General features: G+C 42.0%; 2 protein-coding genes across 3 annotated transcripts in view; one reads left to right on the forward strand and one right to left on the reverse strand.

Annotated features, from left to right (window-relative positions):
• The window catches only part of LOC124236442 (meiotic recombination protein REC114-like), an 88,867-nt gene extending 71,874 nt beyond the window's left edge, over positions 1–16,993 (forward strand). Inside the window, exons 3-6 of the mRNA XM_046655449.1 lie at positions 4,069–4,152; positions 11,005–11,217; positions 14,081–14,167; positions 16,778–16,993. Of these exons, the coding sequence (XP_046511405.1) occupies positions 4,069–4,152; positions 11,005–11,217; positions 14,081–14,167; positions 16,778–16,942 (549 nt within the window). The 3' untranslated portion in view covers positions 16,943–16,993. The remainder of the gene's footprint in view (positions 1–4,068; positions 4,153–11,004; positions 11,218–14,080; positions 14,168–16,777) is intronic.
• A 41-nt stretch (positions 16,994–17,034) lies between these two features.
• The window catches only part of LOC124235167 (neuroplastin), a 65,007-nt gene continuing 55,729 nt past the window's right edge, over positions 17,035–26,312 (reverse strand). The window contains exons 6-8 of one of the 2 annotated variants that reach the window (XM_046652776.1): positions 19,521–19,530; positions 18,604–18,678; positions 17,035–18,052 (exon numbers count right to left, since the gene is read on the reverse strand). In XM_046652776.1, the coding sequence (XP_046508732.1) occupies positions 18,618–18,678; positions 19,521–19,530 (71 nt within the window). In that variant the 3' untranslated portion in view covers positions 17,035–18,052; positions 18,604–18,617. Of the gene's footprint in view, positions 18,053–18,603; positions 18,679–19,520; positions 19,543–26,312 lie in introns of both variants that reach the window. The other variant, XM_046652775.1, reaches the window with a different exon arrangement.

Consider the following 26,312-nt stretch of genomic DNA (forward strand, 5'->3'; position numbering starts at 1 on the left):
AGAGGTTAATTAGGCAAAAAGCCAAGGGAAGAGGCAGAGAGAAGAGATATATGAAGTTCTAAGGCAAAATGCTTTGGACACATGGACAAAAAAGAGCCATAAAGTGGCTCAACTAAGAGGTCGTCAGGGAGGAAGGCCGCACCTTTCTCCACGTGGCCGCTGCACACGGAGACTTGGTTTAGAGTCCTGAACTGAGTGGCTGCTGGGGCCAATCCAGTAGCATTTGTTAAACATTGTGATAGTTGCTGAGGATTCAAGGGGTAATAAGACATATTCTAGAACCTGCCTTGCCCTGCCTGGAAATTCCTCCTCATTCTTATCAGGGAGAAAGTCACGTAAATAGTTATGATATAGTGTGATAAGTACAACAAGATCCCGAGAGAGCATAGGATTCTGAGACCCCAGCCAACTTTGCCTTGGGGGGAATGGTTGAGATAAAGCTGGGTTTTAAAAGATCAGTGAAAAAGGAAGCCTGTTTCAGGAACAGTCTGTACCACGACATCAGGGTGTGAGGAGTCCGACACATTTGCAGAACTGCAGGGGGTTGGCGTGGTGCTAAGACAAGGTTTATAAGAGAGATGAAGGAAATAATCACACGTGAAAGGCAGAAGCCAAATGTGGAGATTGATATACAATGAGAAACTTGGGCTCTATCTTGCAGGTGTTTCTTGGGGGGCGGTGGTGAGGGAGGGGATGGTATTGAAAGGGAGTGACTTCATGAGATTTCTGTTTTATAAAGACGACTCTGGCAGTAGCATAGCTAGATGCAGAAACTGGGCCTGGAGGAAGGGGGACCAGTTAGGAGGATAGTGCAGTAGTTCTGGGGAGGACTGGTGGTGCTTGATGCAGCAGGGCCAGTGTCAGCGGTGAGAATGGTCAGATGAAAAGCTGTTTGGGGTTAGGATCTCTAAGACTTGGGGATTAACTGGTGTTGAGGGAGGAGTGAGGAAAGGAATCATCAAGTATCGTATGAGGTTGATCACTTTGGGTGACTGGCTGGTGTGTGGTGCCATTCACTGAGGCAACAACCCATAGGAGTGGCAACATGTGTGGAGAAAAACTGTCAAGTTTCAGTCTGGGCAAGTTGATGTGAGAGATCTGTGGAATAGCCAAGTGGAGATGTCCCACAGAACCCAAACTGAACTAGAGATAGAAAAAGGTAAGATCAGCCCAGGGCCAAGAACTGTTTATTATTTATTTATTTATTTTGGTAAGGAAGATTAGCCCTGAGCTAACATCTGTGCCAGTCTTCCACTACTTTGTATGTGGCATGCCTCCACGGCATGGCTGATGAGTGGAGTAGGTCTGCGCCCAGGATCCGAACCTGCGAACCCGGGCTGCTGAAGTGGAGTATGCAGAACTTTAACCACTCGGCCACAGGGCTGGCCCCCTGTTTTCTTTTTTAATAAACTTTTTATTCCAGAGTGGTCTTGGATTTACAGAAAAGTTGTAAAGGTAATACAGAGTTCCCATAGACTTATCATTTCTTTAGGTCCTGCTTCTGCCTCTTCCTTGAGTTTATGCCATATTGGAATGGGTATCCTGGTTTGCACAGATATTCCCATACACATGCATAAGAGGCTTATGTGGTTCAAAAAATCAAAGCAGTTGGGGCCAGCCCTGTGGCCGAGTGGTTAAGTTCGCACGCTCCGCTTTGGTGGCCCAGGCTTTCGCCGGTTTGGATCCTCAGCACAGACGTGGCACCGCTCATCAGGCCACGCTGAGGTGGCGTCCCACATGGCACAACCAGAAGAGCCTATAACCAGAATATATAACTATGTACTGGGGGCTTTGGGGAGAAGAAGAAGAAGAAGAAGGACAAAAAGAAAGTTGGTAACAGGTGTCAGCGCAGGTGCCAATCTTTAAAGAAAAAAAATCAAAGCAATATAAAAAGATGTAGTAAAAATTCTCACTCCCATCCCTGCCCCCATCTTCACTGTTCACTCCCACTTGCTACCAATAGTTTTTTATTAGTGTCTTGTGTACTAATCCTTCCATTTTTTTTAATGTAAGTATAGGCAAATAATAAGAATATATGTTGTATGTTCTCTCCTTTTCTTACACAATAGGTGGCATATTGTGGACATTGTTTTGTAACTTGTGTTCTGGCTGAACAATATACCTTAGAGATCAATACATAATAGAACTGTGCTGTCTGAGAAGGTAGCTATGGGCTGTGTGTAGCTACTGAGCAATTAAAATGTGCCTCTGCAACTAAAAAACAGAATTCAGTTTAGTTTAAATTTAGATTTAAAATGGAAGCAGTGTAAAGTATTTTCCCATTAGACTCAACTTTATTGTTTTAGTCGGATTACATTTCACTTTAACCATTGAAAATAGAGCATCTGAATTGAAATGTGGTATAAGTGTAAAACACACACTGGGTTTTAAAGACTTAGTACCAAAAAAAGAATGTAAGCTATCTTATTAATACTGTTTTATGTTGTTTACATGTTGAAATAATGTTTTTGATATGTTAAGGTAAAATATTAAAATTACTTTTACCAATTTCTTTTTGTTTTTAAAATTTGGCTAGTAGAAATTTAAAATTACATATGTGGCTCAAATTATATTTCTGCTGGCTAGCGCTGATATAGAACATCCGTTATTTTGTTTACAGTTGTATAGATTTCTGTTGAGTAGAATACCATACTTTATTTAACTAGTCCACTGTTGATGCATACTTGAGTTGTTTCCAATCTTTCACCATTAAAAATGCAGAAATGCTTAACCCTGTCCATGCATCACTTCATGTGTGTGCAGGTGAATCTGGGAAATGAATTCCCATTGCTGGGTTAAAGAGTAAATGCATTTGTAATTTTGATATTGGCAAATTGCCCTCCGTAGGAGTTGTGCCACATTGCACTCCCACCAGCCACGTGGGTGAGTGCCAGTTTCCCTATCTACTGCAATTTTAAACTACAATAGAGTATCTACATGTTTGGGATATAATAATGAACGCGTTTCTTTTTGCTAATTCTGAGAGAGTTTTAAGATGAAATCACAGATGGTTTGTCTACTTTTTCTGTTTAAAAAAAAACAACCTACTATTGGTGAGAAAATTCTTAGAATCAACATGTTAGAAATGACTTTTTACTTCTTTTTTAAATGAAAATGTCAAGGAATTAACCTACAGTTTTTTAGGCTGTAAATTTCTGTGGAGGTCGCAACTTTCATCATATTCAGATTTAGGAAGAGATTTTGTGAGGTCAAATGGATGAGGGACAGCATTTTCTTTTGTTTTCAAAGACTTGGAGATTTCTCAGATTCCTCCAGCAGGCTTCCTTTACAAGGCAGACAAAAGTGTGCATGCTGGTTTTACGAGCGGTCAGTTTATCAGTTCCCTGGGTTCTAGCTTAAAGGGCTGCTTAACTTAGGCAATTCACTGACAGCATCATTGGAGCTTATTAGCTGCCATAATCCTTAGATGGTCAATTCTATTTAGTAATAAGCTACAGAAAAAGTGCCTCTTTTCACCTTTGAGATCCAGCTGTTTGTCTCTCTTTTGAGACTTGTGTGCCCTCTGCTGCCCCCTTTGCCTTTTTTGTTTTTTCAGATTGAAATGAAGAACTAAACGTTCAGCACTGAAAAACAAATTGTTTCAATTTTCCCATTCATAGGAAACTGAAAATTACATTCCCATGAAGAGAAATCTCATAGTCAGGGATGTGTCAGAGCAGTTAATTAATTAGGTTAATGGAAACCTCGGGCTTTCGAGAATGTAAACTCATATTTTAGCATATCGTAGAGGCATAGAAATGCATTTTATAGCAAATATGACTATGGACATTTACTATCTTTAATATTTTGTTGATTTTCAATATGAAAAGATTAAAAGGAACAAAAGCTGAAACTATTAATGTTGGGTCGTGCAGGAAGAGCACTAGGACACGGAACTTATTAGAAGGGTCATCCTTGGCAGTTGGTGATAGGGAGTCATTTCTGCTGTGCTCAAGTTACAGAATGAATAAATATACAACTTTCTAATAGGAAGCAGGTGCACCAAAGCTATTCTTCATGTCCCTTTTTTGCTTCTGTTTTTAATTTCGCTTAATTGTTTTGTTTCAGGAAGGGTTTTCACTCATTGGTAGCAAGAACTGGTTGAAGATCGTAAGACGCATGGATTGTCTGTTGTTTGGAACAACAATAAAGGCAAGATGCCGTGTGGCCTACTGTTTTTAAGCAAGTGACCATACCCTCCTCATGTTGTGTGTGTGTATGGGGTGGGGGTGGAGGGTGCAGGAGCTTCTCTCAGCAGGTGAAATGATACTGGGAAGAATACACATGTTTAAGAAAGGTTTGCATTATGAGCAGAACTGAAACAAGGACTGTAGGAGGCAAGAGCCTAGCTCGTAAGAGGACGTTGCTGAAGAGCCAGGCCTTTGATTGATCTGTCAATACCTGTGTGATGGGGCTGCGCAACGGTTCTTTATCCTCTAAGCACAAATTGGGAGGAGGTGGAGTACATCATTGTTTGTCTTGCTTTTAGATGTTAAAAAGGTGTGTGTTTTCAAATGCTTCACTGAATATGTCTTTTCAGTTTTTCCCTCTTTAATATTAAAAAATTTCCTTTTATTTTCTTTCTAGCTGTATTAAATGTAAAGAATGATCCTCATCAAAGAAACATGGAGACTAATCACCTAAATTATTTTCTTTCAGAAATAACTATAAAAAAATCAATCTATTAACATTCACTGAGTAGATAATATTGAAATTTAGGTAAATGAGCCTAATTTTCAGTGGGCTCATAGACTCAGAGCTGGAAGAGGTCTTCAAGAGCATCTAATGGAGGGATCTTAACCTGGGCTCCACAGACTCTCCAAAGAGCCCTCCAAGAATTCAGGGGGTCTGTGAACTTGCATGGATTCCCACTGGTCTCCGATTGATTTATCAGTTTATCATTTCCTTCAATTATTGTTCCCTTCAATTATGACTGTAAGCAGCAGACGACAGTAGTATTAGACCTTTCACCAAGAGGAGTCACAGATACTTTCTCGTCACAGTACATTTGTTCCCAATCTCTCAAATGTCGTTTATGCTCATCACTACCTCAGAATTATGGTGTTATTTGTCCTGCTGCTAGATCTTTTTATTGAGTATGTTAATAAGGAGGCATATATATTATTAGTTCACAAATTAGCACTTTAATATTATAATAAACGATTTCAGAATAACTGGTTCCCTTTGTAATCTTATGTATTTTCTGTGATTAAAACATTGTTCTGAGGAGGAGTCTGCTGACTTCACCAGACAGCCAAAGGGGTCTGGAACATGTACTCAAAAAATTCAAGAACCTCTGTTTTCATTTTACTCATAGGGAACCTGAATTCAGCTTAAGCTAAAAGCCAGGGTTATAGCTAGCTATCAGAGAATTGGGCCACCCATTGGTCTTCTGACTCCCAGCCCAGGATTAAGTCATGCTGTTTGAGTATATATATATATCTTTTTAAAATTACACCATGCCATGTGCCTGATATTTGAGTTTTATTTTTTTCTGCTTATATATTGTTAAAAATGTTAACTAACTACAAGGAGAAAAATTACAATCAACCGTAATTTGACCACTCAAAAATAATTATTATTAACAATTTGAAGTTTTTATTAGGCATTATATATATCAGTTAGGATTGTATTCAGATGCCTATGACAGAAAATCCAGCTTTAATGGCCCCCCAAAATAGGAGTTTATTTTCTTCACTAAATAAGAAATCCAGAAACAGGCAATTGCTAGCATTGACTCAGAAACTCAACAGTGTCAAGGTCACCACCTTTGCGCTTCCCTTGGCCTCTCACTCACAGTTGCAGAATGGCTGCAGGAGCTCTCTTATATTTCCATTCAAGGAAATCAGCTTCATCTGTCCCTTTTGTAAGGAAAGCATAAACTTTCCCATAAGTCTGTCCACCTCCCACAACCCCTAGAAGATGTGTGCTTATGTCTCATGGGCCAGAACAGTGTAACATGGCCATCCAGTCTGCAGAGATCAGCAAGATGAGTGTTTGGCTTTTCCAGCCCCTGGTGTGCTTTGGCTCCTGGCAACAATCAGTGTCTCCATACAGGTGATTCATCAGTTTGGGATCGTAGTGTACAGAGCGCTTTCTATCCTGCTCTCTTGCCGTGTAATATTCTATCAGGAATGTTATACCAAGTCATCAGTTAATCTTGGAAAAGATGATTCTTCATAGCTACATGGCATTTTATTGTTTGGGTGTACCATGATGCCCAATTTTTCACTATTATAAAAATGTTTTGATTTTCATAAGGATTTATTTACAGGGCTCTTGAGATAGAAGTCCTAGAAGTATGAACATTTATTCTGTGAATTTGCCCTCCAAATAAGTTGTTCCTGCTTCTGCTGACTAGCAATGTGTCAGAATGTTCATTCATCCAAATCCTCTTCAATAGGGTGATATAATTTAAATTTAAAAACTAGTTCCAATTTGATAGGCAAAATGAGCATCTTCCTTTCATTTGCATTTCTTTGATAACTAAATGAAAATGAACATTTTTGTGTTTGTTAGCCATCTGTATTTTTTCTGTGAATCACCTGCCTACTGCTTTTGCCTAATTTTCCTCTTCAAGTATTTAGACACTATATAGAGATTACATGTTATATACATGTGTATATTACATGTTATATAGAAATATGAATTTATGTAATTTGTGTAGTTATATAATTTTATATATATTTATGTATATATATTATATATTGATTTTTTTAAATGTCTAAGATTAGGAACCTTTTGCCTGTTGTTATTATGAATGGTGTTCTTTTATCCCAAAGATATTTGTAGCTGCTTATTATTGGATTTTTTTCTGAACTAATTTAAATTTAGCTTTTGTACTAAACTTTTATTAATTCTGATAATTTTTTAATTTCTAGGAAAGTAATTTTATAATCTGCAAACAATGATAATTTTATTTATTTCCAGTAGTTTATTCTTATTACTTTTCTCACCTGACTGAGTTATCTGGACCTTCCAGACCACTGTGATTATGTAATGATTGTGTCGTCCTTGACGTCTTGCTGACTTGAATGGGAAGTCATGTTTAGATGTTAAGAGCATCTCTGGCTGTTGACTGGATATTCTTTACCATGTAAGGAGATATTCTTTCAGTTATAGTTTACTTACTAGTACTTTTATCAGGATTACATATTACATTCTATCAAAAGCTTTTTGACACCTATCAAGATCATGGTTTTTTTCTCCTTTGATCTATTGACTTGATGTATTAATATTGAACCAACAGACTTCTTTTTGCCTTTCTGGCAAAAGGTATGTTTAGTGCTTTTCTTGCCTTGGATAATTTTTAGTTAACCAGGTATTACATAACAAATACCATGGTTTAAATTGACAAATGGAAGAACTATTTTGAAATAAAATTTTTAGTCCTTTAACAGCAATTTAGTATAACTTAAATCCCGTGGTAAGAAGGATTATATTTCTCTTCTCTCTGGCTGAAATAAGTAGATTGTATAAATTCTGCCTACTTGTAAGGTGGGCTTCCTTTTTTTCAGTAATTCTGATCAAAATGGTCCTGGCTGATAGGCTGACAGTAGACATATAATTCCCTATGAGAATTCCATTGGTCTCCCCTTGTGGGAAGGGACTTCTTTGTGAAAGAGTAAACAAACCTAACCTACTCTCCTCTTTCCTTCTCACCCCAGTAACTCACTCAAGTTTCCCATCATTTTGTCTGGCCTGGGCTTTGAGTATCGCTTCTTGGTTTCATAGCAAAGAATTAAAGAAAATGCTGAAGTCCCTTCTCTGGGCAAGTCCTTTTTCTGTACTTACTCCTCCTCCCCTTTTCTACAGTAGAGGAACTCACTGCTAGTGGTGGGGAAACTGTTTCAGTTGGGGTGCTAGTGGTGATGGGAAACTTCTTACAGATCTCAGTGATGAATCTGAAGCCAGCAGGAAAAGCCGGAGGGTTTGTGAGGCCCCTGATGTCTCCTTGTTGTCTGATACCACATAATGTCAGCTATAGAGACCCCAGTTTAAGAATCTCTGTGTGGAGATGCCATTCACGCCTGTGAGTCAGAGTTTACTGGACCCAGTGTCTCCCGAAGGTTGAAGCCTGATTTTCTTATGAGAACATGAAGATAAGTATAAAGAGAGAAGCCCTTATCTTTCACTTTTGTTCCCTCAAGGAGTCTGTGTAACAGGGAATTTTCTGTTAGTTGTAATAACTTGAAATTATGTGTTTTGAAATAGGGTGGGAACAATTTAACACGTAAGCCGTGGCTTAAAACATAATAATTTTGAGCTAATCTCCTTAGATTATAGAAACTGGAGACTGTACAATTTGGGGCAGTTCAGGACTGTTAGCATATACTTGAAAACTTTTCATTTCACAGCCAGGAACTCTTTCTGACTTTTAATTATGGCTTAAAAATAAGTCTCATCAAGATTTTCAACCTAGGAGTCCTTTTGTTCACCTGGTGTCAGGTTCTCCATTGTGGTACCCTGTGACGTTGCGCACGTGGGATGGAGACGTAGCTCACTTGCAGACTTTTCCTGGTGTGCCTTGGTTTCATCTTGGGTCCACATGCATTGAGTGCTGTTTCTGGCTTCAGATGATAAGCTCAAATTCCATCTGGGAATTTCACAGAAGCGAACTTGGAGCAGGACTTCAGCTGGGCTCTCAGACATACAGCCTGCCCTGTCATTTCTTGGAACCACATTCCAAAGAAACCCTGCCTATCCAAACTCCTTCTTATGGACATTCACATAAAGTTACCTCTAGACTTGTACAACCGATCTGAGACTTTTGCCCTTTTTACACTTAATAGTTGTCTGTTTCTGCATATAGCTTTTCTTGTAGCTACGAGGTAAATTTTTTAATGTGATTGCTTCTGAAGGTTAGATAATCACAGAATCATCATGAAAATAGCTAATATATAGCTACATAAATATAAAATTCATGTAGATGTCTTCAGATACAGTCTAAACTAGGATAAGCTGGAAACAGCTAATTAATTGTAAACAAGAAATCAGCCCAATTTCACAAAAAAAGATTAATTGAATTACCAAAAACTGATTGTGTAGTTCTCTTAATCAGTTCTGTTCCCTTCCTCAGGGAGAGTTAGCTTTCAGTGACTCTTGATTTGGGGATTATTCATCCAACAGAAAAATGACTAAGGAAATGAATAAGCAGCACACGGAAGAAAAACACGCGTGACCAATAAGCGTAAGAAAAATGTTCACCCTCACTTGTAGTCGAAGAAATGAGATTCTAAAATAAAAATCTGTGTTAACCTAGTAGGTTAAGAAAAATCAAAAAGAGTAAGAATCTCCAGGGTTGGAGGCGCAGGGAAACGGGCGGATAGACTCCACGGGAGCACGCTTGGCACCGTCGTGCCCAGGGCGGTTTGGTATTAGGCACGAAGATACATACACCCTTTGGCCGGGCAAGTCTGCTTTTAGGTCTTTATGTACAAAGATGTATGTATAAGAGTGTTTATCAGAGCTTTGTGGCTTATCATAGGGAAAACTGGAAATAACTTAAATTTATGTCAGTAGGGGGCCGGGTAAATAAAGGAATACTCTTCAGCTATCAAAATAATGAAATATACTGTTGTTTTTATACTTATTGCTAAATAAAAAATTAGGTTACAAAACAGTAGTATAGTTCAAAAAATATCTAAGTAGTATATATATAACCTATGTATATTATATATATGATATGTAACCTTAATGTATACATTTATGTACTAGTTTGTGTATATGTTCTAATGTATATGAATATATTAGAATATTTCTTTTTCGTATTTTTTCATTGTTAGAAGGGGTGATAATAATGGATTACTGTTAAACTTGGGGAAAAAATTAAATGAGTTAAAAAATGAGGAGAACCCAGCAGTGGCAGTGAAGGTCTGGCAGTGTCTGTTCTTCAGACATGGTACCTGACCATTGCTTAAGCCACATCAGGAGCTTTCTGTAACCTAAAGATGTGGCTCTGCTGGATGATTTTATCTAAGAATTTAAATGGTGTAATTTGTGAACAGGAAAATCAAGGAATCTTTGCTTATAGGAACTTACAAGATTTTGTTAACTGTGGTTAGAAACGTTTTCCAGTTAGTGTGATTTATGTATTTACTGAGTGAAAAGTACTGTCACTGTGTTAAGTTAGAATCTGAATTTCTGTACAGAAGAAATTGAACAAAGGTACACAATACATACCACCTGTTTGGGGCAGCTTTTGTGTAAGCCGACTCCTCTAAACTAGGCAGAATATTAGACTAGGAAAAGAGGAAACTACTTCTGCTTTATTGTTTATTATAATTTAGCTCTATTTTTAAACTTACAATCAAGTAATTTTGATGTGGTGGCCAAATTGTTAAAATTTTAATTGTCTCTCTCCCACATTTGCTGATTTGCAAAGGGATGTAACTTGTACAGCAAACTAGAGGCAACATGTGGTTTGTGTGGGTCATTTGTATGGTAATCTGGCCTCTCCAAGGATAAAGGGCTTTACCGATTATTAATGTGAGACACATTAGCTCCTAGCATTGGCCTGTGCCCTGTTCCCAGTCCTGTTTTTCAAATTCACTGGCTTGTTTAATGTGGCATGTACCTGGTTTGCTCTTTTATATACTTAGGTTTAGAAAAATTTTGTTGAGCCAGGACTGTGCTGTATCATCTTCACTGATTTTCCACCTAAGGAATTAGGAGCTGTGAAATCTTTATTCCAAAGTAAGACAATCATTGATCTTTTACTGTGGTCAGTAAAGTGACCTTCCTGGCCTTTATGATATGGGCTTTTCCATTTTTGGTGAGGTCAGTTCTCTGAAGGAGCTAAGTTTAGTATGAGGAACAGCTCCCAAAACGGGGAAGAAAGCTATTGGCTTTTTTATACCGACATCAACCATCTAGGGTAACTGCTCCCGCACCCACACCCCTTCCTCTCCAAGCAAAGGGAAGCACTCGCTAGAAGACCCCACAGTAAAGAAATATGAAGTGATGGCAATGGTCACTGAGGGTAACTTTTGATTTGTCAAACAGAACAAGAGTCGCATGTTCCGGGTACAGTTTAGCGGAGGGTCAAAGGAGCAGGCGCTGGAACACTGTTGCAGCTGTGTGCAGACCCTGGCCCAGTACCTCACTGTCCAGGTGCCCGACGGAATCCGCCAGGACCTCCGGCTGAGTCCTGCCCCACTGAGGCCAGGTGAAAGCCAAAGGGTGGGCTGTGCACAGAGCGTCCCACTGCCTCATGGAGTAAGTAGGCGAGGGTGTTGGTGGTACCAGAAACCTGACAGTTCTGTGCTCTGTCGGGGCCAAAATCACAGTGGAATTTGTTGAGCCTGTCAGGTTTGTAGGTTAATAGATATCTGATGTTGAACGTCTTATCTAAGTTGAAGGTTGATCCTCACTGTAGCTGTCTATAATCCCAGAAGTCAGCTTAGCCAGGAGTCCCGGCTGTATTCTGCATGTCACTATCGAACAGTGGTTCTCAAAGTGTGGTCCCTGGACCCTTCCTTGAGACCTACCTTTCCAGGGGTCTACAAAGTCAACATTATTTTTGAAATAGTATTAAGGCGTTACTTGCCCCTTGCACTGGGTGGATACTTGTGTTAATGGGACAAAAGTATCATGAGCAAAGCTTCTGTCACTTTAGCACGAATCAGGGCCTTGGCATCAAGCCATACCAGTAGTCATCACATTCTTCCCCAGTCACTCGCAGTAAGAACACCACAGCCCTGCCCTCTGAAGCATGATGACTGTCTCAAGGGAGAGCCCCGGGACTGCACGCGGAGCTGAGCGTGCTGCCGTCTTCACGGAACACTGTTGTTACTTGAAAGAATGACAGACTAACTATGGTTATTCTGATTCGGGCATCTGGGGGACATTTTCTCAGATGAAGTGAGCCTGTCATTTCAGGAAAACAACGGATAGTATCTGTCAACAATGATGAAATAAGCTTTTAGGGTAAAAACTAGAATCTTGGAAAACTTGCACCTGTCACTTGAGCTTCACAGCTTCCTAACCCAGAAGACTTTTCTGATGGCACTATTAATGAACATGATTTTTTTTTATAATTACACGACAGAATGTTTCAACATTTGGGGCCTGGCATGGTGGCACAGTGGTTAAGTTGGCACACTCCACTTTGGCAGCCTGAGGTTTGCAGGTTCAGATCCTGGGTGCAGACCCAGCACCGCTCATCAGGCCACGCTGTGGTGGTGTGCCACATAAAGTAGAGGAAAACTGGCACAGATGTTAGCTCAGGGCCAATCTTCCTCACCAAAAAAAAAGTTTCAACATTTGGAAGATCTGTATAGTCCAGTGAACCAGTATTTTCCAAATGACCACCACGTGATGCTACAAAATCACGCGTGGATGAAAGATCCATTCAAAGTACAAAATAGACCAATGGATTTTCATATAACAGAGTATAACAAGTTCACTGCTATGACTTCAGATTCTGTTGCAACTAATCTTTATGAAACGATCACTTGAGTTTTGGTGTCATATCGAAGAATATCTAAGGCTATTTTAAAATACTCCTGCCTTTTCCATCTACATATCTCTGTGAAGCCAGATTTTCTTCATGTACTTCAACCAAAGCACCGTGTCAGCAGCCTGAATGCAGAGGTAAAGCAGTAAATCCCTGTGCTTTTAGGTAGCCCTCCAGGCCTCCTTCTCCCCCTCGGTCATTGTATTTGCCTGGAGAAATTCCCGTGTTCTGCCTGACAACAGCCCCTCCCCGTACAGATTCCTCTGAAGCAGAACAGACTGTGGAGCATGCCTACACTTCATGCTTAGCACCGCCGACCCCAGTCACTGCCTCCACTCTGAGCCTGACAATACACTTACCTCCAGTCCAGCACTTCCTAGGGTGCATTCTAATCATTGTTTTACTTGCTAGGTTCTCAGTGGGCTGTGGGTTCTTGAGGGCCAGACCTCTACTTTGTTCTTTGTGGCTCCCTTCCCTTTATCACCCCAGTTGTCACCACTAGTATGTAGTGGGCACAAGTGTTAAGTGAAGATATCTAGGAATTATACTAACAGAAGAATTCATTCCCTCAGAATGTCTACGATGAGATTTTTAAACGTTTTATTAAAAACATGGTTATCTGGGGCCGGCCCCGTGGCCGAGTGGTTAAGTTCGCCTGCTGCACTTCAGCGGCCCAGGGTTTCACTGGTTCGGATCCTGGGCGCGGACATGGCACCGCTCATCGAGCCATGCTGAGGGGGCATCCCACATGCCACAACTAGAAGGACCCACAACTAAAAAAAATATACGACTACGTACTAGGGGGCTTTGGGGAGAAGAAGGAAAAATTAAAAATATAAAAAATAAAATCTTTTTTTTCTTAAAGATTGGCACCTGAGCTAACACCTGTTGCCAATCTTTTTTTTTTTTCCCCTGCTTTTTCTCCCCAAATCCCCCCAGTATATAGCTGTATATTTTAGTTGTGGGTCCTTCTAGTTGTGGCATGGGGGACACCGCCTCAGCATGGCCTAAGGAACAGTCCCACATCCGCGCCCAGGATCCGAACTGGCAAAACCCTGGGCCGCCCAAGTGGAGCATGTGAGCTTAACCACTTGGCCACGGGGCCAGCCCCTAATGAAATCTTTAAAAAAACCCAGATATGGTTATCTTGCAATTATAGGGGGTTTTCCCCCTGCTTTGCTTTCCTGCAGTACATGCTTTTCTGCATATATTACTCGAGTAATAATTTTTAGAAGGTGACGGATCATGAATATCAGAAGCTGGACAATGTCCACTGCTCTCCAGTCCCAGCCCATGGTCCTGGGTCCTGGGTCCTGTGGGTGGGCCTCTGAGGACAGAAGTACACTGTGGTGTTGGACAGGAGGGAACGCTAACAGCCTGTGAGACACTGAGGAACACCAGGTCAGGGCAGGAGCCTCAGATCCAACTCTATCTGACCCTCGACTGTGGTAAATCAAGGGACAGCCCAGCTTAAACCAGGAGAGACTACACTGACGCCGACTTCACCTTTACTGACGCTCTTCTCTTTCTTTGGACAGGAATGCATGTTTCCACTCTGTAACGGTCTGCAGTATTTCTGATTATGTTCAGCCCATCTCCTAACTACAAGTGGTTTCTTTGCAGTCACACCCGATCTCGGAGCAGCAGCAGTGTGGACCAGGCGGCACAAGCGTGCCAGGAGGAAGGACCTCAGTGGCCTGCTTAGCTCAGGTAGAGCCTAGTTCTGTATTCAGTTTTCTTGTCACGAAAAAGTGTTCCTGAAGACTCTGTATCCCTCTGTCCACTCCCTTACTCTAGAATAATAACCTACAGTGTCACTGAAGAAGACGGTAAAGACAGAGCGAGACCAAGTTCATCTCCTCCTGTTGAGAGATTAGACACAAAGGCACCTACTTAAGAACTGTTCTCCTAAGGAAATGAGTGGTCTGTGGTGTTAGTCTTTAAATGTGTGAGATAAAGAATTTAATCATCACTTTCCCAAAAAGAGGAATAAAGGGAATTTCAATTTAATTTTGGAAGTGAAATTTGGGAACTATCCTAAGACAAATACCAGTATGAATTTGGAGTCAGATCCATGACGTTTCTGTCGAGGCAAGTTCTCAGCGCTGAAATCTCAGCCAAGGCTCCACAGAGACGCGGGAGGGTCGGCTGCTACCACAGGCTGCGCTCAGACACCCTGCCCCTCGAGGTTTGCTCTTAACAGACTCCCGCCAAACCTATTCATTCCCACTCAGGGTCACCTGATGGCTGCTTGCTGGGGGCCCCGTGAGGACGGTGTCCCACTCGCTGCATTCCCTGACACACGCGACAGCAGGCTCTCAGGCCAACAGCTCATGCTGTCCACAAAATTCTGTGGAATTCACCAATATTCAAGGATGAATTTTCTTGTAAACTGTGCCAACAGTGGTATAAAAAAGAAAATCTAGGTGTTTTCTCCATGTGGCTTACCATTAACTTAAAATAAACGGACAATCACAGAATCAAAACTTGAAACACTAGATGAGAATTCCTGTTGCCTTTAATGACTCAGCCACCGCGGCAGAGAAACCTTCGAAAGCTCTTTGGCCAGCAGCAGGGCAGACTGCGTGGTGCCTAGTTTGCAGCTCCGTGTCTGCAGTGGGGCTAGAGGTTAACTGAAGCAGAGTGGCTGAGGAGAGCAGAGCCACAAGAAACACGGAGCAAGGCACGGAGGGCCCTATTCAGGAAATAGCAGTTGCTCTAAAGGGGGTACCCTCGCCTACCTTATTTCCAGAGCATCGAAGAACCCTGGGCAAATGAGACAAAGCACCAGGCGGCGAGCTGAGATGTGTTACTTGTTTGTTCTAACCTTCTGGACAAGTCATTCTAGGAATGTAAGTTGGTAAAACGTTTTGCAAAGCAATCCAGCATTATAGGTCAAATTTAATGTTCTCTTATTACCTATAATTCCATTTCACCTACACAAACATAAGGATGTGCTCACAGTGTTGTTTATGGTAACAAAATTGGAAACAACAAAAACGTTCACTAATAGGATGGCGAGTGGTTAATGTGTGGTCTAACCACAGATGGGATAAAACGCAGTCAATAAAAGTGATGTCTACCCCCATCTAGTGACATGGAAAGATGTTCATAGTAGCTTTAAGTTTTTAAAAGGCTACAAAGCAGCATGCATGATTTGACTTTTGTAGTAAATCCAAACACACAAAACAAGTTTGTAAGGAGATATACTGACATGTTAAGAGTGGCTCTCACTGGAGAACAGGGCTCCATGTTACTTTCACTTTCTTCTTTCTACATTTAGGTAGAGTCTGAAGAGCTGGTTTGAATTTAGAAAAGTAAATTTCTATTAGAGATGATTCCTAGAGAAATGTCAATTGTATACAAACGCACTGAACTACGGCATCCATAGAAAGGGTATAAAGGCACCTAGCTAACAGAATTAATGGGAGAAGTAAACAGGACTGGATCAAAGAATCAAATGTGGGTGGGCCATGCAGAGCTGTGCCCATTGGTGTTATGTGGGACTTTGGATCCCGTGTTGCTCTAGCTTCCAAATTGCCACGCACAGACTTTTACTTCAACTCTCCTAATATTTAAATACTGACAACTTATTCAAGTGGTTTTAAAATACTGCAAGTTACCAAAGACATATAGACGGCAAATAAGCACGTGCAAAGATGCTCAACGCCATATGACTTCATTTATCTGACATTCTGCATAAGGCAAGACTGTAAAGTACGGAGAACAGGTCAGTGGTTATCAGGGGTTAATGGTCTGACGACAAGGTTAGGTAGCATGAGGAATTCTCTGTGGGGTGGTGGAAATGTTCCGTGTCTCGATTGTGGTGATGGTTACATGCTTCTCTATATTTGTCAAACCTTATGGACAGGACGGGAAAAAGACATCAGTGAGCTGTGTCCTTTGAATGGTCATCTTGTGACCTCTCTTTATTACATTTGGAACCCAGTTTCCACGTGGTAAACTGCTCACACCCATTCCTCCACCTATGAGGTGGGAAAGATGAACTAAGCTAGTGCAGTTGATCCATCGATAGGTTTCTTATCGATCCACAAAATGCTATCAGCATAGTATTCTTCATTAAAGCAGGATCTTAACTTGCAAATCATCTCATTAATACTTCAAATACTTAAGAATACAAGTTTATCTCACTTCCTGTGTATATTTAGAAACATGTAAAGGAACCCTGTAAAGCTAATTAACACTAATTTTTGGTGTGTTACCCTCATCTTTCCTTAAGGCAAAGTTTTCTTGTGTTACTATTCAGGCTGTTGCTTTTGCCTGTAATCTCTAATAAAGTGCTCTTCTGGAACCCCCCAGTCTCTCCTGGCGTCGGAGGAACTGCCCCTTGTCTGTGAACAGTCTGCGTGGAGTGCGGAAGAGTTAGGCCCCTTTCTGCGCTTGTGCCTCATGGATCAGAACTTCCCAGCGTTCGTGGAAGAGGTGGAAAAGGAGCTAAAGAAGCTGACAGGGTTGAGAAATTAACACTCTATGTACATACAGAATTAAGGAACGCGAAGGCACTGAAAAAATGCTTCCTCCTAAGATTAGAAAAGATACTAGAATAAAGAGTCTTATTTCAAACACCTTTTATCAATGTTTTATTTTTAAAAACAGGTGAATCCACTTTTTTATACATCATTGCACTTCAACAATTACACAAAACACAAGTACATGCATCTATGGGTACGCACTGCGTGAGAACCCTGCCGGGTGAGAAAGTTTACACTCAACCATTAAATCAATGTGAAAAAATACAGTGTCAACCCCAAGTCTAACTAGTTGCATAGAATACCATGCTATAACATTTCAAGGTCATTGAAAACAAAAGGTAAATTATAAAAGTTTGCCTTAATTGAATGTACAATAAGGTTCGACACATCAGTGCAAAAGGATTTAAGAATTTACATGAGTTAACAAAAGAATCACTTAAAAAGCAATCATACATATATACTGCAATTCATTATATCCATTCAGTGGACTGTTCCAGCTTCTTATCAAAGTCGTAGGTTAAGCCCTTAAAATTATAGATTTCAGTTTATATTACTCATCTTTATGTACCAGACCACACAATTTCCTCATCTGACAACATACAATAAGGAATGACTATCAGCAGCTTAGAAATGAAACAAGCATTTATTTTATTTTGGATTTCTCCCACCCCCAAAAATATAAATATATATATATTTATATACTGTATATATCTGTAGGTTTTGCTGTACTTTACAAAAATGTATCACTAGATGGCAGCAGTGCATTTTAGAGCTTTGCCAATTTAACAGCTGCATTAAGTAAAAAATGGTGCATGCATGATCCGATCCTCAGAGGACCTTTACACTTCTATTTAAATATTTTAACAAAGGAAAAAAAAAAGCAACATTCACAGCACATCAAGCCCAAAGTAGTTTAGACCTTCTACACTGAAGCATTGTTTAAAATGTACCTGGCCAGGTCACCCTTACAGGAGAGGCTAAATAAGGCATGCGTTAGACAGTCCTCGTGGCGTGGTGCTCACTTGAAAGGGGAGAGGACCAAAGAGGTCCAAGCAGAAAATGTAGCAGGTCATCTTGCCACCAGTTTCAGGAACCTAAAGACCTGTAAAGAGAGAGTATTTGGAAATTAAAAGGCAATATGCACTGTCACTTAAGACTACACCAAGTGCCACATAAAACAAAACTTCGGTTCTAAGAGCACGCTCAGGGATGTGGTGTGAAATTCCGATCTCCATCTGCCTAACTGGAAGGCACTCTGGCCCACCTGTGTCTGGCCACCCTTCTGGCCTTGCCCTCAGAAGCAAAGTGGGACTAACTGGCCTCTGGGAATAATCCACCTAAGAAGGTGAGAATTTCATTTTTACCTCCTTTTAAAGATATAAGTAAAGAGCAGCAGGAAGTTTTTATTTTGAAACATCATACATATTCTGAAATGGCATTTATGTAAATATGTGAAACAAAGCAGCTGAAAAATGTTCCCTTCCAGCTGCTACACTGGACGGACAGAACTGCTTCCATCAGTATCAGCTGCTCTGAAATGAACTAAGAGATCTTGCAACATAACACCAACTACTGAAGAATTTGTAACAAGGTCAACAGAGGCACATTCATTTGAATAAAATTTTTAAAACTAGTAAAGAAGGCCATACTTACATTGTAAGCAGTACTTAATTTGTGTTTCTCTGGCGCAAGTTTTTATCTTTGTGATTGTTGGTAGAGTTGGTTTTCCTTTGGAGGAAAAATTGCATTACAAGAGTTAAAGTCAGCAGCAACTGTTGAAAGTCTAACGCATGGAAATACAGGGACTCTTTCACTTACTGCCATCCCTGGTGTAGGCAGAAGTTTTACTGCATGGTGTTAATGCATAAAAATAGTCCTTGTGGAAAAGTGCCTACATACCTTCAATTAATAGATCCTTTTGACTCCCAAGGCAGACAATATACAGGTAAATTTCCCTTTGATTTATAAATTATAAACGAATTACTATAAAGGTGAGAATAGGAGTTTTTTCCTCTGCTGAACATGACTATCTCTTCTCAAATGAGAAAAAATATGCAATTATATATACAGGCAGTGCTGTACCCTCTGGCATTTAACCAATCTGGGCACTGTCTGCCTGCCTCTCACTCCTTAGTCCCCAAGATTCTGCTAATCTTGGACTGATTCCAGATTTGCAGTTCCATCTCTCTTGGATACACGCAGTTGTTAATGGAGCCAGACAGCTTATCCATGCTATGGTCCAGCTTGAAATTAACTTTAAAAAACCTGAAGTCTCAGATGTACTGCTTATTTCCCCCACATTATCAATTTAAGCATGAGATGTGCAAAATTTTATATAGCAATTTTTTGCACAGTATTCCATTTTATATTGCTACTAACAACAAAACTGTACAGCCTGTCCTGGGAATCAAATGACCATCAGTCAGCTTCATGTCAGTCTAAGAAGTCTACGCTGCGACATTCGTTTCCGCTCACTGTCTTCCCCTACAATCTTCGCTACTCCATTTGATTAAACTGCAAATACAAAACAAATCAGAAAGGACTGAATCAGCATCCAGTAAAGTACTTACATTGGCCCAGCTGGTTCATCGTCTTCACAGTGTTCAGTTTAATAATCCATCGAGAGACAGGAGAAGAAAGGAGAAAACTGTGAGACTGTGCGTAAGGATTAAGAGAACAGCAAACGGCAAGTGGCAAACATGGCTACTCATAGCATTTATTCAAGGCCATTCCATCTGGAGGTGCAAAACACTCATGGAGTTATTATTTCTAGATTCAAGTTTTTAATGGCAGGTATGTTGTTTCAATGGTTTTAGTTAACACTTTGAATGCTTGTCATGAAAAACTGCAACTGTAGCGGACAGATAGGCTGCAACATCATTATACTCATCCTGTCCCCAAGTTCCAGTGGTTCACTCTTAAATAGATGAGAAGACAAACCGACATTTCAGTTGTAAAATCCTGCTGTTTGTTTTCCTGTGGTGAATGCATGCACAGTTTTGGCTCAATCCTGCAGTGTAGCTGGATGTGTATATTCTGTACATTTAGCCACACATCCTCACTTCTCCAAAGGACACTGATTGTTCCTGCTGTTTGTCGTCTTTAGGAGAGTCTTCAGTCTGGAGGGGAAGACTGAGGAAGAGGAAGCCACGATAGTTCAACCTAATACTGGGTCAGCGGGCTGGGCTACGCCAGCAAGTGCACACACACCACAGGATGTTCTGTGACACACCAGGGAAAGCTGAATAGTGGTGACATCCCTCTAGAAAAGACTTCAGATAGGAAGACAGGCTCAGTCTTGTGCCCTGGCCAAAACCAGAACCCAAACCCAGATGAGCCACGAGATATCTTTTTTTTTTTTTTTAAATCAAAAAGCTTACATTATCTGAGTTGAGAAGCCTTCTTAAATTGGTATTTTATGATTGTGATTTATCCATTTTTTCTTTCCTGTTTCAACTAAAGGCAACTTGGTCCCCTTTAAGCAGGGATATACACACAGATTTTTTTTTTTTTTAAGGCCCACCAGAGGGGAGGGAAAAGTAAATGCTCTTAGTTTCTTTTTATTTTATGAAAGTCAGGTAGACTAAATGATTCAGAACAGTTTGATTTCACTGAAGGCTTCTAGAAAAACTCTCAGCAGGATTCCACAAGGGGGCTTGGTGCACATGAAGCAGTTATGGAGATTACAGTCTCAGTGTAGGCGTCTGCGGGAGCACACGTCAGGAGTAATGTCTGTCAGAGGGAGACATTGCTCCACCTGTTCCTTCGAGGCAACGGAGAGGCAAAGCCACCGCCAGCACACACAGTGACTGGAGCAAAACAACATTTCAAAAGAAAACTAACCACAACCACAACCAACGACTTAGCCAAAACAATAGGCTAGCAACACACCAGTGTCCACAGGATTCTACTACTAACAGCACACTGTCAAACAGGTACAGAGAACGAACTAAGACTTAAGGACACCCAAGACATCTGTGTGCTGTGTATGCAGTGGAGATACAGACACAGCAGGTGTGAGACACACAAGCGCAGTCTAAGTCCTCCCTCACCACAGCGCCCTAGCGCTCGCAGAATCCCGGCCAGGCGAGCTCAGCCACATGCTAGGAACTAAGCACCTGGGGGCTTAATGGAAAAGACATGGGAGCAAACTCAGAGTATTTCTAGTGCTCTGGCGGTGCCCCCGAAAATACAAAATTCTAAAACAAGACAGCAGATAACAGAGTATCACCAATCTACTCCCAATTTTAAAAGAAAAGCAGAGGAGGGGGAATCGCAATAGCCAAGGTAGTCTTTTCAAAGCACGACACTGTTGGCACCAATCCAAGCACTCCACACCACGAGCCCTGCTTTCCTTTGGTAGTGGGGCTATGCTCTGGGGTCTGACTAGTGACGTCACTTTCCAGCCTGACAAGCCGCTAACGTGCAAAGGGCTGCGTGTAGGGATTTTAGCAACAGTGGCTCTGACGTAGCTGCCATGCCTGCAAGTGGGAGCAGCTGCTGTTCACACTAGTGTCTAAATCTCGTGAGCCCCTTCATCTCTCTCTCTCCCCAAATCCATCTTCACATTTACAAAGAACAAAGAAAAGAGCCTCATGTCTCCTGCTTTCCTGGACTGAATCACTACCTGCACAACACTCTCCCCTTTACAGGTCAGACAACAAGACAACCCGACCCCTAACAGGGAAATCAGGAGAGGGGGAAAGAACAGAACTACAGAAAAAAGGTACAAAAATCAAAGTAAATGAGGATTAAACAGCAAACTGAAATCCAAATTAGTTGTGAAAGTGAATGAAGTAAACTTGAAGGAAAGTGTTAACATTATGAACTGTGCATCGTATAGACTGAAGCGGAGATTAAACAAACTCCAAAAGCATGCATATCGCTCACTTACCACCATGTTTTAAGGGTTTGATGCAATTGAGGGGGGAAAAAAAAGAAGTCATAGTAACCGACAAATATCAACATACCCCCAAAACCCTCAGGCCAAGAGATGGCTGCTTACACGACGACTGCTCTCTCCACCTGGCATTACTCACAGCCACTGGCTAGACGAGAGGGAGAGGACTGGGGGGACGGAAACAAAGTGCTTCTGGAATCCATCTCACGAGACTGAAGCTTCTGGTGGAGCTGTCGCACACACTGCTTTATCTGCATGTCTTCTTCCCAACAGAATGCACTACAGCCCTCACTCCCCTCTATCTGCCTCCTATTCTGGAAGGGTCTCTGCAATGCCTAGCAAATACCACATTCCCCGATACAATATCACCTCCAGAAAGATGGCTTTAAAGTCCATTGACCCGGAGTTGACTGTCTGGTCAAAGCTCCTTTTTTACTGCCTTCATCTCACTGAGGATAGGGTTTTATGGTTTCTAAACCACTTAAATTTGTCCTGATCCCAACAGAGTGGCGTTAAACCCAGAAGCAGCGTTAAACCTGAAAGAGGTCACTTTCAGTTTCCTTCCTTGTTTGGTCCTACTGTATTTTCTTCAGAAGTGACTCATGACTGACCCAGATCACCCCAGTGAAGAGACAAGTGTATGTTTTGCATGCCATTTTAAAAAGTCACATTTCTTTCCAACATTCCTGGCCTGTTGTAAAGCTTCATATGCTACCAAATGTTTTGACCAACTAATAGATTTTGAAACATTAGAACAGCTCTTAGTTCTAAAGGGTCTAAAAAGAGCTTGGATGTATGAGAGCCACTAAAAAGGGTCCCCCAAACCTCAGATATCTTTTCCACTAGTAGGTGAAGTGAAGAGTCCCTTTGACTTGCTTATAAAAATTATTCCTCAATGTGAAGACAGAAAATTCTTTCTCATGCCAGCACTTCTTTTCTTAAATCAGTTTCTGTTGTTTTCATTTGAGGTCTCTAAAATGTCCAGGAGAACTGCAGGCCCCAGCAGCTAAGCGGGTTCACTCTCCACCTCACCAGGGCACTGGGGAGAAGAGACTTGAAAGCACGCGCCCTTCACGCCAAGCTCAGGCGACAGGGAGTTACAGAAGGTGTGCTCCACGCATGCGTCCAGCTGTAGGGCGGACAGAAGGCCAGAGGGACACCGGCTGGACCTAGTCTTTCTAGAGAACTGTCGTTTTCAGGGAATGTAGTCACGAGGTGAATGAAAACACAAGGCCCTTATCTGGCTCCATGATTCACCTGTTACTGAAAACACTGATGGTAAAAGGTGACATGCAATAATCAAACCCACAAGACAACCTACTGGACCCTGATTCTCAGAGACCAGAACATGGGCCCAAAGGAATTTAGATGTGAGTTTCACTTATAAAATGTCCTGACTATACGCCAGTACACAAAACGACATGGGCCTTTTTTTTCTCTGGAAGCAGCTCAACCTTAACCCTGGGCACTTTCTATGTGAGAAATCTAAAGTAATATTTGCCTTTCTAATGAAATATTCTCAGACTAAACTCTGTAAGCTCAAATTTGTGTTTTTATACTTTTGTCTTGTGCACTTAGTGCTTTTCTAGCGAGGGGCTGAGTTACCCAGAACACAGACTGACCAAATATGAGTACTCTGAGTCTCATATGAACTTCTTTCAGATAGAAAAAGTTCAGTGAGGCAGAAATAAATCATAGGTATATCTTGATAATAAAGTGCCTATTTGCCAGAGAAAAAGACATATGCCTATAAAAAAATCCATTTTCGTCATGGCATAAGTCAGTCAACACAGAGCCACAGGCAGTTATGTGACAGGTAAAAATTCATCGCCTCTAAAACTCCAGATTTGTATCAGATATAATGTACCTCTTCATTTCAAAAGGAGTGCATGGCACATATCTGTCTGTAAATTTGGGGAGGGGCACATGGGAAGAAAGCACAGGAGGTAAGTTTGCTCTTCCATGAACTGCGAAGAAGTGGAGGGGAAGCTGGCTAAAGCAGCAGCAGCCACAGCCTGAGGAGGACTCACTGAGGAACGTCAACTCTTCCAGGAGGAGAGAAGATAAAAGGAGGCAGGAGGAGTTGAGAAGAGGTAGAGAGACAAAGGAGAAAACTATGGGACGGACATGCTGGAGCAAGGGCAGGGATGTGGAGATGGCAAATGGAGCCTGGACCACACTGGCTGTCAGGAAGGGGACGGAAAGATGGCAAACACTGCAGTAATTCCAGCACCCCAGATTTTTCACCCCAATTCAACAACAAACAAGTAAAAGTTGCTTGCATTACAGTATTCTTCCAAGAGACTCGAGCAAGGAAGTTTGACTTTGCACTTACCCTGCAGTCATCTCTTTTACGTAGGATTCATTCACTGTCTATGATAATTTAGCTTAAAAGAAGTAGTTTTCCCTCCAGGAAGCTGTTCAGAAGGTTTGCTGGCCACAGATGCCTCCTACAACAAACTGGTCCCCATTCGAGTCCAACAGCCTTGGAGCTCTTACGAAAAGACGGCTGTGCTTCCCTGGGCAGGTGTCTGCACTTGTCAGATAGAACCAACGTTAACCATCCTCCAACCTAACCTGCAAGTCTTCCGCATATGCTGGGATAGCAGCCTGGTAAATGAAGTGGGTTCCTATGAGGAAGACTGGGACCTCTGATGGGGACATGCTAAGCTAATGTGTCACTCTGCCAAGAGAGTGGCAGCCAGCCTTGTCTTAAAATAAAAAATCAAGTTTTGAAGCTTAGCTTTGCCTTTTCCTACCTGACTTTTTGCTTCTCAACCTTTATAAAGGAAAGATGAGAAAAGTGGTATTTAGCAAAGCAAAGGCATTCTGAGGGGATGAAAAAGTCCTTTTCAGAACTGAGGCATAAATGTTCCCAATGAGCCAACACTGAAAACACACAGGCAACTCTCCTTTATTCTCAGGTCTAAATACAGGTTCTCTGCTTTGGGAATCCTAATTTGTAGCAGGAAAGAGAAAAGTTTAGAGGAGAAAAATACCATGCATGTATGAAAATCCCAAGAAAGTCGTTTCACTTCATAGCAGAGCAGTTCTGCGGGCCCAGGAGAAGGGAGGTCAAAGCCCTGGGCAGCTGACGGCCGTCCGTTCTCCTCCTAGCTCACTGGTGACGTGCACGTGCAGAGGAGGCCACCAGCTCTTCCCATACACAGTGCCAGTTTCCACAAAAACCCTTGTCACCAGCCTCACTATAATCCTCCCCGTATTCAGTGCAGGCAGAGATCTAGGAGCTGCTGAGGAGAAGCTCAAAGAAGGGGAAGCGGCTGTTGCCCTCCAACACAGCCCTCCAGAGCCCGAAGCCGCCGCTGCCTGCAGGGCTGCGCTCTTGCTGAGGGAGCACCAGGCCTCCTTTAGTTTTCTCCACTGACACACAGGGTGGGGGGCTGCAGTCCTGTGGGTCAACCAGAGGGACACAGACAACTCTCTGGGGCAGGGTACAGTATCACAGTGCACAAGCACAGGCCCACGACAGCCAGACTAGAGCGGGCACTCGCACCATCACCCCATGTCAGCCTCCACTGAGCTCAGGTGTGTACCCTCAGTCTAGTCAGTGACAGGCAAGTGACGGTAACGGTTGCCTAGCCAATTACCTTGTTTCTGCTGGTGATGTTACAGAGTGGGAGGGTGGGAGGGGGAGCTAGTTAGGAATCTGAAGTTCTATGGAGACAAGTCTCCATCAGTAGCTCCGCCTTGATTGTAATCACAGGGTTAGAAATGGCACATCCATGACAAAAAGCATACAAAAACTGCCCAGGACTTTTCTGACTCTGAGCATGTCCAACAATTAAAGATTCTTGTTCCTCCCAATGCTTAACAATTCGCTGTGGTTCTGCTGCTACTCTCCACTCCCTTCTCTGACCCTAGACCAGCTTGAGGGTGCCACCTTGGGCGTGGACTCCAGGCGGTACTGCTTAGCCACCTGTCTTAAACTGGGGCGAGGAGGGGTTGGTGGAGGCGGAGAGGGGTGGAGGCATCAGCCGCTCTCCACCGTTATTGTCTGTCAGATAGACAGAAGAGCCAGACCGGAGGTGCCTGCTTCACCAAGAACCTTGAAAACCTAACGAAGGGGCCAACCATGAGAACCAAAGGCTGGCTTGTTCCAATGGCTTTTCCTGAGAACAGTTTGACTGGGCTTGGGCAGTTACCTACAGAGGCTACACCAGGCAACCATGTGACAACCAATTAGATACCTTAAATCTGCCTGAAAGGCCAGGTGGCCTGCGATCTTGGGGTGGCTTCTAGGCTTGACTTGGATTCTCCTCAAGCTCAATCTGCCTGATGATCTGTATTGAAGGAGGACAGAGCTGAACAAAGAGACTGACAGCTGCCCATTCCCCAGATGGGGCCTGAAGGGCAGACAGGAGTGGGGTTTGGAGAACACCCAAATGGAGGGTTAGAGCTAAGAATTATAGCTCTAGATGGCCAATATTAGGGGTAGGGGGTG

The sequence above is a fragment of the Equus quagga genome, chromosome 2, assembly GCF_021613505.1.
Source record: "Equus quagga isolate Etosha38 chromosome 2, UCLA_HA_Equagga_1.0, whole genome shotgun sequence".
NCBI classification, from domain to species: domain Eukaryota; kingdom Metazoa; phylum Chordata; class Mammalia; order Perissodactyla; family Equidae; genus Equus; species Equus quagga.